The 13,979-nt window shown below is 43.9% G+C and overlaps 1 protein-coding gene across 4 annotated transcripts in view; it reads left to right on the forward strand.

Moving 5' to 3' along the window:
* PITPNC1 (phosphatidylinositol transfer protein cytoplasmic 1) overlaps positions 1-13,979 on the forward strand; it is a 415,353-nt gene that overhangs the window by 342,526 nt on the left and 58,848 nt on the right. For all 4 annotated transcript variants that reach the window (XM_029599349.1, XM_029599348.1, XM_029599346.1 and 1 more), the window contains exon 6: positions 8,898-8,993. In XM_029599349.1, coding sequence (XP_029455209.1) covers positions 8,898-8,993 — 96 coding nt within the window. The remainder of the gene's footprint in view (positions 1-8,897; positions 8,994-13,979) is intronic.

The following is a 13,979-nucleotide window of genomic DNA, read 5'->3' on the forward strand; positions in this document are numbered from 1 at the left end:
ATGTCCATCTCCTGTTCCTGATGTCCGTGTTCCAGTCCAGATGCCCTGAACCCCTGGTTCCTTGTCACCACCTTTCCTGGTGTGCCATGTCGTGGTCCGTGACCAGCCCCACAGGCAGGCTGAGTAGGGCGCTTCGTGGTACAATGCCTTCTTCACTACCGCAGCACAAGCCTTCGAAGGGTAATCCTTGCTTGAAGCCAAGTCCTGTCTTGGCCCTGTGTCCTGAACCTTGCCGGCCCTCGGATTCCCTTGTGTCTGCTCCGTCCATGCTAAAGACTTTGCCAGAACCTGTTCTGTTCCAGCGTGGTCTGCGACCAGCCACTGGCGGCTGTGTAGGGCGCGCTGCGACACAGTCTCAACCCAGCTCTTGAACCTCGCGCCTGACTCCTTGTCTTCAGAACCTCGCTCCTGACTCCTTGTCTTTAGAACCTCACTCCTGACTCCTTGTCTTCATCCACGTGTCTTCATCTGAGACTTCATCCAAGTACCTACGTCTTCACCTGAGTCTTCATCTGAATCTATATATTCCAGTCTTTGTTTGCCCTGGCCTCCATCTGGCCTGCCGCTTCTTGCCGTTACCCAGTGGCAGGTCCAAAAGGGCTTGTAATGGTCGGAGGACTGTTCATAAGACCACCATTGCATTGTTGGTCTTCCCGGAGCGTGCAGGTCCGGTGGAGGGTCAGTTCCTTCAATCATCCTTGTCTTCGCTCAAGCCTTGTTCCTGCTCCGGATTCCATTGCCTGTCTTCACTCCAGCCTCACTCCTGTCCAGCCCATGTTCGGGCATGCTTCTCCTGCCTCGGCACCTCTTCGGAGTTCCTCTGTGGTCGAGCCATGGCCCAAGAACACACAATCCCCTGGAAAAAGGAACTGCTCTCCTAGCACTTCCGTAACATCATGCTGTAGTTACACAATGTTAGGTTCTATCTTAGGAGTTACCACCCAGGAAAGAGATCTAGGCATCATAGTGCATAACACATTGAAATCATCGGCTCAGTTTGCTGTGGCAGTCAAAAAAGCAAACAGAATGTTAGGAATTATTAAGAAGGGAATGGCAAATAAAACAATGGATGTCATAATGCCTCTGTATCGCTCCATAGTGAGACTGCATCTTGAATACTGTGTGCAATTCTGGTCTCCACATCTCAAAAAAGATATAGCTGCACTGGAGAAAGTGCAGAGAAAGGCGACCAAAATGATAAGTGGCATGGAACGACTGCCCTATGAGGAAAGGGGGGAGATGGGTGGAGAAAGGCTGATGTGCACGGAGCAGGGGAGAGACCTTGGGGTGATAGTGTCTAATGATCTGAAGTCAGCGAAACAATGTGACAAGGCGATAGCTAAAGCCAGAAGAATGCTGGGCTGCATAGAGAGAGGAATAATGAGTAAGAAAAGGGAAGTGATTATCCTCTTGTACAGGTCCTTGGTGAGGCCTCACCTGGAGTACTGTGTTCAGTTCTGGAGACCGTATCTCCAAAGAGACAGAGACAAGATGGAGGCGGTTCAGAGAAGGGCGACCAAAAAGGTGAATGGTCTTCATCAAATGACTTATGAGGAGAGATTGAAGAATGTAAATAAGTACACCCTGGAGGAAAGGAGGAGCAGAGGTGATATGATTCAGACTTTCAGATACATGAAAGGTTTTAATGATAACAAGACAACGACAAACCTTTTCCGTCAGAAAAAAATCAGCAGAACCAGGGGTCACGATTTGAAGCTCCAGGGAGGAAGACTCAGAACCAATGTCAGGAAGTATTTCTTCACGGAGAGGGTGGTGGATGCCTGGAATGCCCTTCCGGAGGAAATGGTGAAGACCAGATCTGTGAAGGACTTCAAAGGGGCATAGGATAAACACTGTGGATCCATAAAGTCTAGAGGACATGAATGAAGAATGGGTGGCTCGCGGGAATGATGGGTACTACCTGGAGATAATACTCTTATTCAATAAACATACACACGATTAATGCGACTCCAACATTGCTCTAAGCTTCAACGGCAAGAGGAAACGAGGAAAAAGGATTTGCTTTCACAAAAAAGCAGGGAGTAGCTTGCTTGTTACGGCGGTTACTACCCCAAACCAAATAAGCCTGATACTTCACTTTCAATGCATATCCAACATAGCTCTCTGCTTCAACGGCAGGGGAGAAAGTCTCATACTTCACTTTCAATGCATATCCAGCATAATTCTCTGCTTCTACGGCAGGGGAGAAAGACTGATACTTCACACATATCCAGCATAGCTCTCTGCTTCAACGGCAGGGGAGAAAGTCTCATACTTCACTTTCAATGCATATCCAGCATAACTCTCTGCTTCTACGGCAGGGGAGAAAGACTGATACTTCACGTTCAATGCATATCCAGCAATGCATAACTCTCTGCTTCAACAGCAGGGGGAATGAAGAAAAGTAGATCTATATACAGACAACAACCAACAAGGACTGAATTATTTAGTCTGGGTAAACAAATAAGCATGGGTATAGCTTGCTTACTGTGGCGGTTACTACCCCTAACTAATTAAGCTAGATATTTCACTTAGATGCAGTTCCAACACTGCTCTCTACTTTAATGGTGGGGGTGGAAGGGAAATAGAACCAAAAGGTTACTAAGAGCCAAGAGTAACATATTAGTATGAAAAAAAAAGTGTTAAAATTGCTGAGCAGACTGGATGGGCTGTTTGGTCTTTTCTGCAGTCATTTCTATGTTTCTATGGAAGTTAGGGCTTTTTAGTTTGGAGAAGAGACAATGAAGGAGGATATGATAGCAGTCTACAAAATCATGAAAGGACTTGAACAAGTTAATTGTAAATCAGTTAATTACTCTCTCAGATAATAGAAAGACTAGGGGGCACTCCATGAAGTTAGCAAGTAGCTCATTTAAAACAAATTGAAGACAATTCTTTTTCACTCAGCACATAGTTAAGCTCTGGAATTCATTGCCAGAGGATGTAGTTATGGCAGTTAGTGTAATTGGGTTTAAAAAAGGTTTGGATAAGTTCCTAGAGGAAAAATCCATAAACTGCTATTAATTAATAAGCAATAGTAGCTTGAGATTTATTTAATGTTTGGATACTTGCTAGGTACTTGGGACTTGGATTGATCATTGTTGGAGACAGGATACTGGGCTTGATGGACCCTTGGTCTGACCCAGTATGGCATATCTTATGTTCTTAAAGGCAGAACTTATATCCAATTGGATCAACACCCCTGCCTCATCATGATCAAGAGTAGCATATAATACATCTAGTGAGGAAAGTAGTAGCACTATGAGCTTTCCCAAAGCCATATTGATACTTTGCCAGGGCATAATGTTTATCTAAGAACTCATCCAACTGTAGCAAAACACATTTCTCAAAATTTTTACTCACTGTTTTTAAGTTAGAAACTGGATGGTAATTGGTAATATCATCTATCAGGGATATATGATTTTTCTGAATCAGGTGTACTACTGCTTCTTTCAGTAATCCAGGTATCTTACCTTCTGACAAGGATTTATTTATTATAAACTGAATGACTTTGTAGATAGGTTCCTGCAGCCCCTTAATTATTACAAAAGGGCATGGATCTAACGTACAATCAGGCTGATGCAATACCGTGCGCTGCAGCCAGTGCACAGCTTAATATGCGTTTGGACACGCGTCCATAACCCCCAATGCAATACAGGATTAGCGCATCTAAAAATGTCCAGGAGATGTGGCTGGGCACGCGTTAGGAGAGCGCCTGTTTTTACGTGAGCTGATATTGCATCAGCCTGAATGTGTGTTATGTAGTTTCCCTTGTATCGAAGTTATCTCAGGTAGAAAAGCATAAGTGAACTCTGTCTGTCCAGAATGACAACTAAAATCCTCCAAATCGTGAAATATTTTATCACAGCTTTTAAACTGAGATCAAATATTCCTTTCTTTATTTTCAAAATAAAAAGCAAAATCGTTACTGCTTGGTAAGCCAACCACATGTGAATCAGGTTTTCTTGTCAGTCTCCTCACAATCAAGAAGAGTTCATGTGGATGATTCAAAGAACTATTTATCTTCATACCAATATAGGCCTTCTTCCTCTCTGAACAGTCTTTTCTATAACTTTTAAGAATATCCAAGTAAACACATTTAGAAATTTCTGATTTCTCTCTTCTCCAAGCTCTTTCAGCTCTACATACTTCTTTTCTCTTAGTCCTGGTCTCTTTGGAATACCATGGAGCACATTTACAAGGGTATCTGACTTTTACATCTTTCGCCGTGCTAGCTTGTTATATGCTTGTGAAAATGTGGAATCCCAAATATTAGTCAGCATATCTACATTCACGAGTCACTCTCTCTTTCAGTCAGAGCTTTATCAACCATTACTTGCACAATCCTTTTTAAACAATTCCATATTCAAAGGCAATCTTACTGATCTGAAATTATTCTTCATGCAAGGCAGCTGGCCTGCAAGGAGCCATACACTAAACAATATTAAATAATGATCTGATCATAACATATAAAAAATCTTTTGAACTTCTACATTCGCGTTCCATTTTTCATGAATGAATAAAACATCTAATATATGACCCGCTTTATATGTTGAAACTGAAATAAGCCGGACAATATTCATTTTGTATAGAGAGAAGTGGCGTCACCTATATGAAAATTAAATTCTTCCATTATTATTAAACGGTCATGTTGCATTTGTAAATAAACCAAATGATCTGTCATATTTATAACATCAGACATAACCATACCCGGGGACCAATATATTAAGCAAAAAACCCATGAAAAAACTCTAATTATTACTGATTCTACTGAAGAGAAAAATTTAAAATCCAGACATTGAAGCGGTAGTGAGCTTCTGTATATAATCAGAACTCCTCCACCCCTTCCATAGACATGGGCTGGTTCAACATAAGTATAACCCACTGGGCAAAGCTGATTAAGTAAAATATTATCATGAGTGTAATGCCATGACTCAGATACAAACAGTGCATCTAAATGATGCTGTTGAATTTATTTATTTATTTATTTAGAATTTTTATATACCGACATTCTCGATACAAATATCAAATCAAATCGGTTTCCATAAAACAAAACAGTCGCGGTTAAGGCGTTACATTAAACAGGGTGTCTGAACATTAGAACGTAAATATTAGATAGTCATAAATAAATTGTCGAACAGCGTTAAATATACGTAACAAAATAAATAAAGTAAAGTTGAGTCATACAAGTAACAGCGTGCAATGTTAATGGGCGTAACATAAGCCAGTGAACTAGAGCATCTGCTAGGCTGTCTTTTTTTAATATGTGGACTGTCCAATCAGACGTAAGCGGGCCCTGGGGGGAGTGGGAGTGATCATGGGTCTTGTAGTGGTCTATTTTGCCTTTTGACCGGTGTCAGAGTGTTCTTGCGATTCCGGGAAGGCTTGTCGGAACAGCCATGTTTTTAGGTGTTTTTTAAAAGTTTGATGACTTGTTTCTTGGCGAAGCTCCGCCAAGAATTATATTAAAAATATAATTTTTATATTTTTATAATTTAATATAATTCTTGGCGAAGCTCCGCCAAGAATTATATTAAAAATATCCTGCTCCTTATTTCTTACAGACCTAGCGTTTACATATCCTGCCAGTAACTCTCGAGATTGGATATGTTAGCAGTCCCTTCTAACTGATACCCTCTCTCTGCTAAAATGCTAAGGGGTAGATTTTAAGATGTGCGCATGGGCGTACATGTGCGCCCGCTACCCGGCGCGCACACATGTACGCCTGATTTTATAACACACGCGCACTGTCTTCCCCCGTTCTCTCCCAGGCCGCTCCGAAATCGGAGAGCCTCGGAGAGAACGTCCCTAACCCCCACCCCACTTTCCCTTCCCCCTACCTCCCCCGCCCTTTCCCCCCTACCTTTTTCTTTTTTTAACTTCTGTTTCAAAACTTACTTCAGCCCTGGGGCTGAAGTAAGTTGCGCACGCTGGCTAACTGCCGGTGTGCGATCCCCGGCACAGCGGCAAATGGGCCACTGTTTCGGAGGCCTCTGACCCTGCCCATGCCCCGACCCCAGACCGCCCCTTTAGTAAAGCTCCGGGACTTACACGTGTCCCGGGGCTTTACGGGCGTCGCCAGGCCTTTTGAAAATAGGCCCGGCGCGCGTATGACCGGTTATGTGCGTAACCTTTTTAAAATCCAGCCCCTTCTATTTAGAGGTAAACCAGCACACCTGCCCTGACCCACAGTAACAGGAATATTCCCTTCCATTGATGGAAAAGCAAACAATCGGATAACATACAAGAAGAAAACAAACAGCATCTTGATTAAAATAAAATAAAAATTTAGCACAATAGTCCACAGTGGCCCATGAGGGGCACACAAAGGGAACAGGCCCTTTGCCTGCGGCCCTTCGCCAGTAGCCCACCAGCTATGGGCTTTTCTTTATAGGCACCCGGAAGCACGTTGATGATGTCATCTTCTCAGCGGGTGGGGATAAGTGGATAGGCGGATGGGAGTGGCACTTTGGAATCTGTTTCCACATATTGAGCAGTCAGTTTGGTACACAGTTGGCTGCACATCTCTCTAGGTTTGTAATGTAATTTAGAATGAAGACAGAGGACCTTACTGAACAAGTTGTCGAGTGTATGCTTCTAGCACAGAGATGGCCAGCTTCAGTCCTCGAGGGCCACAAAGCAGTCAGGGTATCCCTAGCAAATATGCATGAGATGGATCTGAATGCACATTTCCTCAATTATATGCAAATATATCATGCATATTGATTAGGTGTATCCTGAAACCCCCACCAGGATTGCTCACCCCTGTTCTGTTGTCTAGTCTTCTTGCCTACTAAATTCAAGGTTTCCATCTGCTCCTGTGACTGCTTCAGTCTCCCCACACAGTTTGCTGTGGGCCTTCCTCCTGAACAGATCTGGCAGGAGTTTTGTAACTTCATAAAAGAGACACTTCCACCAAATTTCAGCCCAGTCTTTCCACGAAGAGAGCCACCAGTACACGTGTACCTACAGACAGATGGCTGGACAACACAGCCATCAAATTGGTTCACCAAACGTTTGTAAATAAGCCTAAAGCAGACTGAAAACATTTGAATAATGCACATCTGAATTTGTCATCAGGGGCTTTTCAAAAAGGAAAATAAAAAAGCCACTTTTTTTGAGTCTCCCCTTCGAACGCTTTGAAACATCTGGGAAATTCTTTTCCATAGACCCTGGTAATACGTCAACAGATTTTGGGGAAAATCTGAAAATTTCATCAAACTCAATACAGGCCTGATATCCACCCGGTTCCAACATGACTTGCAATTGCTTGCACGACTCGTACAGCGCACACAGATATAAAATCGACTGTCAGTGGTGAATATCAAAGCTATTGAAAGGTTGCGGCCAATGAAATCCCAGAGGTGGAAGGACGCACGTGATGCAGCCTCATCAGAACCCTTCAGATGTCAATGCAGAGGTTTTACTAATGACAGGATGCTCGGACAGGGACACTGCAGAGATCGGACTGGGCTCCGGCAATCCAGCCACCTTCTTCGGTCTGCTTTATCTCTCTTATTTCATTCAGCAGAAATCCTTCTCTTTCAGTCAAAAATCATCACTGTGTCCTCACCATGAAAAACTACTTGGCGTGCATATCGGTTACAAATGGAAATTATTAAAGAACGCTCCATATTTTTGGATTGCAGCATCACCCTTCATCTCTTGAAATTTGACAGCACAATACAACATGCCATATGTCCATCCTTGCTGGGGGGGGAGAGAGGGTGGGTGTGTAAATCACAAGTTATGGGAGAGGAACTTCACTTTTCACAAAATACAGAATGATTCTATTCAAGAAAATCAGAAAACTGAATAGCAATTAATGTGCTGCTGTCATATGCTGAATAACATCTTCAACGCCTACTCAGGATCGGGGGAAAGGAAAATACCAGTGAATCAAGAAGAGCTGTGCCAGAAGAGTCAGTATAAAAAGGCCTTTGAAAGCATGTGACATACCTAAGGAGTCCAATTTATAGCAAATGTGAATGCAGGTGATATAACTGAGGAAAGATCAGTTTGGAATAATCTTGTAGATGTTGTTTGGGGTTGCATACTTACATTGCTTACTAGGCATCGCGCAGTGGCTTCAAAGATCAAATTTAGCATACTTTAATTGTAAGGTTCCCCTTCATCCTTGAGTGCTAGGAACTACTGGAACGATGCTTTGCAAATGATCAATTAGATTAGCTATTTACTGAAAAAAATAATTAATTGCAAGGGAATAGTAACTTGCAGTTATACATATGCAGAAAAAGACTGTCCTCCATGATCATACACACCACTCATGATCTGGATGTTTATTGGATCACAATCCAAAGATTTAGGGACAGAGAGAAGTATTGCATTCACATCTCCGAACCTCTCCTCAACCACAGACCAGGGCACCAACCTCTAGACCACTCTTTCTTCTGCAAAAGTGCTCAAGAAAATCAGGGAAGGCAGATCAGAAGTCCAATTTGATTAAATAGTTCCCTTCTGATGGTCAGTAGCCTTCAGGGCTGGTTTTAGGGTTGTGCAACCAGTGTGGCTGCAAAGAGGTGCCACTGTGGCAGGGGTGCCACCGGCACTTCAAAAGCGATCCACTCCTCTCCCTGGCCGCACAGAGTACTACTGGGGCTAAGGCTGGCTCCGGCACACTGCTAATTGCGATGACAGTTTGTCAGCCCATCTCTGCTTATAGCTAGTTACTCTTCCATTGGTGTTTAGGAGCAGACAATCTTTCATGGGACTGGGACCTTCATGGGAATTCTGAAATGTCCCATTTGGATACTAGGACTCAATCAATGAAGTGTATCTGCTAGAGTTGATAAATTTACTACAAAACTGTGAGAAGGTTTTTGCATTTTCACGTTGCGTGTATTTCAACTTTTCATTTTTATTTTTGTGTCCCACAGATTTTTGACAATGAGGCCAAAGACCTAGAAAGAGAAGTATGTTTCATTGATATTGCCTGTGATGAAATTCCTGAGCGTTATTATAAAGAGTCAGAGGTAAGTGACAGAAAGCACCGTGTTACCCTGCCAAAATTGACAGCTGTTCACAGAAAACAATCCAAACAGTTGGGTAACTGTGATACCTTTAATTAGATCAACTGCTATCCTGTGGGGACAGGAGGAGGAAAAGCTGGAGCAGACACTGCGGAGTTGAAAACAATTGCTCTGCTCCTTTCTGCAGCCCCTCCCCCCCTGTTCTTTGCAGACTTCCTGGAGGAGAGGGGTTGAAGCAGGGCCCTGTGCAAACAATTCCTGTGCTGCCCCCTTCCTTCACTTTCATTCATTCTCTTTCCCGGGCCCACCAAACAAAAGTCCAGCTCCCTTCAGTGATACAAACTTTAAAAACTGACACCATTCCACCCCCCCCCCCCCCCCCGTACAATGGCTGGTGCAAGGGTATTAGGTGCCCCAGGTGAACCTTATAGCCTTGCACAATGCCCCCCATGCCTCATTCCACACACACACAGTGAAGAGTTATGCATTTATATTTTACATGAAAAATATCAACATGCAGTATTCTCAGGGAAAAATGTATTTATTTTTATTTATTTTGAGTTCTTATATACCGACATTCCTGTAAAGAATACAGATCACACCGGTTTACACTGAAACAGAACCTTCGCTGGGAGGCGATACATTAAACAACATTAGCGCGTTATAACATTCAAACGTTTGGGGAAAAAAAAACCAAGGGACAATTACAAACCGAAAGCAGCTTCAACGCAGTGTTAATAAAAAATAAAAAAATACATTATAATAAAATACATTATAACAAAACAGGATGGTTAAGTTACTTGGAATAGGGGAAAAGAAGGAGGGAAAGGATGGCAAGGGGGGTGGGAGGGAGGGAGGGGGCAAGAAGGGGTGAGGGGCAGAGCCTACGGAAGAAAACTATAGGAGGGAGAAACCCAGATGAGTCCTGGGAGGGCTGTGTAGAGAAAACGGTGCGCCCATTAACCGCTGGCCTTAGACCTTAGTCCATGTTATAAGAACGGCGTCAGAGAGAACTTGGGTTTTCAGGGAAAGCTTGACTGAAAAGCCAAGTTTTTAAGTCTTTCTTGAAAGTTTGGAGACGGAGGTCTGGTGGGAGAGTGTTCCATAGAGTCGGCCCTGCTGTAGATAACGCTCGCTTACTTAGAGAAGATTTAGCAGGGGAGGGGGCAGTAAAATATCACTTACTTTATATTTACATGCACTGCTGTGATGCCAACCAGAAGTCCCTGCAAAAAAAAAACCCCACCTAGAACCTATATGGCATTAGGCCTATGTGTTGGGTGTGGGCTTGACCCTCTGAAAGCCCGAATACATTAATACACTTTCTATTAGGAAAATACCTCACCTCAGTCACACATGCAGAACATAAACAGACCCTCACCCAATACAGAATAGAGCAACCATAAAGTAGAAATAGAAACGCGCAGACAAAAACTGAACTGGAAACCACATGAAGCAGAACGCAACAATGAGAAAACAGAACCATCACCAGTCCTCAAACATCGCACAATAAAATTAAGAAATAAAATAAATACATAATCATAATACTAAACACATACTAATAATATTTCAAAAAAAGCTGATTAATAAAATATCAAATAATTAAAAACTCATATACAAGTTTTATTAAATGTCCCAAACACCAATAAAATATTTCAAAATAGCAGGCACAGCAAATAATAACTGAAAAATAAAACTAAAAGGGATTTTAAAAATTCACGCTCTCCATACCTGGGAACTTTTGATTTCCAGTCAACCTGGGATTGTCGTGGAGTAGTGGGAGTGGGATACACAAATGTTCTACTCTCTTATACACACACACACATACACTCCCTCTCAGACAAACCTGTAGGTGTCTCCAGTCTTCTTTGGTTGGGATTTACCAGCAGCCCCAGGCTCTCATCTTCATTTCTGCTGCTGGCAGGTTGGAATCCACCTGCAACCCCCCATTTTCTCTCTCTCACACACACACACACATCCATCCCAGGCAGTCTCCCATTCATACACACATACGCACACACACATATCCCAGGCAGCCTCCCAGTCACTCACACACACACACACACACACTCATTCCAGGCAGCCTCCGAGTCACACACACACTCATCACAGGCAGCCTCCCATTCATACACACATACACACACACACACATATCCCAGGCAGCCTCTCAGTCACTCACTCACACACACACACACACACACACACACTCATTCCAGGCAGCCTCCGAGTCACACACACACTCATCACAGGCAGTCTCCCATTCATACACACATACACACACACATATCCCAGGCAGCCTCCCAGTCACTCACACACACACACACACACACACTCATTCCAGGCAGCCTCCGAGTCACACACACACTCATCACAGGAAGCCTCCCAGTCACTCACACACACAAACACACACACACACTCATTCCAGGCAGCCTCCGAGTCACACACACACTCATTCCAGGCAGCCTCCCATTTACTCACACACACATACATTCATTCCTCCTGCACTGCTGCTGCCTGCCTGTCCCTTTTACTTTGTGGAGAGCAGTCCTTCTGCAGCTCCTCTTCCTGCGTATTATTTCCCAATCGGGCCCAAAGCCTTCTTCCCTTTGATCATAGTTATTGGTAATTAAAGAAAAAAGGGAAAAGCAAAAAAAAAAAAAAGTGATTAGGTGCTGGACCTGCATGTTTTTGTTGGTTCCTGCCTATTGGCATTCTTAGATTGTAGAGCAGAAGCTTTAATGTGAGTGAAATAGATTCAATTTGTTACACTGTGAACAGTAACTGTTGTACAGTGACGCCCATCTGTTGTGTATTAAAATACATGCCGTATGTCATAAAGTGAAATTAATCCATGGTCACGTAACCTCTCATACCCTACATGTCCCTTCCCTCCCCTGACCTCTGCCTGTTCCTTCCATTCCTGCTTTAGTCCATTCAGCCACTAGCAAGGCTCAGAGCAAACCTAAATCTAATCAAAGAGCACTTGGCCAAGGCTATCCACAGCCAAGATAGAGTTTCACCTCAAACTGCTGTAATAAATATTTTAAAGGGACGTGATTAACGCCTAACCAGTCCAAAAATAACGCTACAGGGAAGAAAGCCAGAGCCCCCCGACATCTTCGGTGCATGCACTGGGAAGGCTGACGATGTGATATAACCCTAGAACATGATACTCTGCTGCCGAGAGCCCTTTCCAAACGCCCTCCCAGGTCTTGTAGCCTGGGGTCAGTGAACGCTGCTGCTCAGCAACTGATGTCAGCTGAACACTCAGTCTCTGGTGAATGGCAGCTTGTTAAGGAAACCAGAATCGGAGGGAGCAAATCAGGAACTGGGCACAGAGCTCGTTTGGTTTGAAATTCAGCGCATAAAGTGATTAGCAGTGATTATGGGGACAAACACTGGGGCATGTGGGGAGAGGGAGACCACAGCTCTAGGAGGGAGTGCATGTGTGCAGGAAACTTTAACAACTCAAATCACATGGTCCAGTGGCCTTGTCATAAGGCACACATAGTCTAAGCGCAATGGGGCCAGTATTCAGCCCGCGGCGAGCAGCTAAAATAGTCAGCTTTGTTTTGCCTGGGCTGTCCTTTGGACCATTTTCAGCCACAGCCCAGCCAGCTAGATTGTGGCTGAATGCAGGCTTAAATCTAACCAGCTAAAATATCGCTATCACAGCGCTTAGAAAGATCTGCTTGAGTTAGCTGGCTAGCAGTGAAGATTATCACTGGCCCGCTAGCTGTGGTCCCCCTGGTGAAGCCCCCACCCTCCTGGAATGACCAAAATTTTGAGCTTTAGCCATCCAGTGGAGGATGGAAACTTCATTCAGAGGAATTGACGTAGGGGGAGTCAGCTGACTAAATCCCTTTGAATATCAAACCCATTGAGAGGTCATGAAATAAAATGAAATGACGTGTGGCAAAGATAAATCTCCTTAACTTCTATCATCCAATTATTGGGGATGTGTGGGGGGGAAAAAATGCAATTGTTTTCGGTTTTTGTTTGTTTGTTTGGGTTGGGGGTTTTTTTTGGACTGTTTTGTTTACCATATGCTTTCATTTCTGCTGCTTCGTTTTCTGTTTCTATTCCACTCACTGAGCACCTCCCTCCTCTGTGCTCTCTGATTGTAGTAGAAACAGAAAGATGGCTCCTTCCCCAGCATTTGTCCCTGCCTTTTGCACCCCCCCTCCTTCCCCACCCCACTACCACTACTTGCCCTCACCCAGCATTTGCCCCATGCGTCAAGACCCTATCCCTTGGCATCCGACCATTTGTTTCTCTCACTCCCGCCCTACCCATGGCAGCTTGGGCCTCTCTCCTGTCTCCTTGGGGCTCTCTCAGCGGGCCCCGTGTTTTCTCCTCTGTTCAGTGCCGCCACAGCAAGACTTTTTAAAAGTCATGGGCTGGCGCGTCCGCCTTCTGACCTCTAGGTGCACGGGATGAGCAATCAGGAAGTGCCAGCTCGCGAGTTGTACAAAAGCTCGCAATGTACCGCCAACGGCTTGGGAAGCATCAGTGACATTTTTGGTTGGTTTTGTGTTGTTTCGGTTGGGAAATGAGACAAAGCAACATTTAAAAAAAAAAAAAAAAAAAAGTGTTTTCCATGTCTTTTGAAATGACTTCCCGTACCTACTAATTAAGCAAATAATCAGGCGGTCTGGCAGAGCTGGGGAGGGGAGGGAAAATGAGGATGCAGAAAACATTTTTATGTCTATCAGGGGCTAACACGTTCCCATTAAAATGTTATTACTCCTTTTTTTTGTATGGAATTATAAAATCTCTGTAGTGAATGATTTACTGCTCAGCAGCAGGGTAACGGTCTGCCGTGCATGAGTTCTTTTTCAAGCAGGAGGCTGTGGTTCTGATTCCTGGTGTCCCTCTGGTTCTGCTATTTGCTGCTCCTCCTGGAAAAAATTAGTCTGAGGAGCATTACTGTACAGTGCGTCTGTTACAGGTCCAGGCTGGAACATGACGGATGGCCATTCACAGTAG

This window comes from Rhinatrema bivittatum, chromosome 4, assembly GCF_901001135.1.
Source record: "Rhinatrema bivittatum chromosome 4, aRhiBiv1.1, whole genome shotgun sequence".
Lineage (NCBI taxonomy): Eukaryota > Metazoa > Chordata > Amphibia > Gymnophiona > Rhinatrematidae > Rhinatrema > Rhinatrema bivittatum.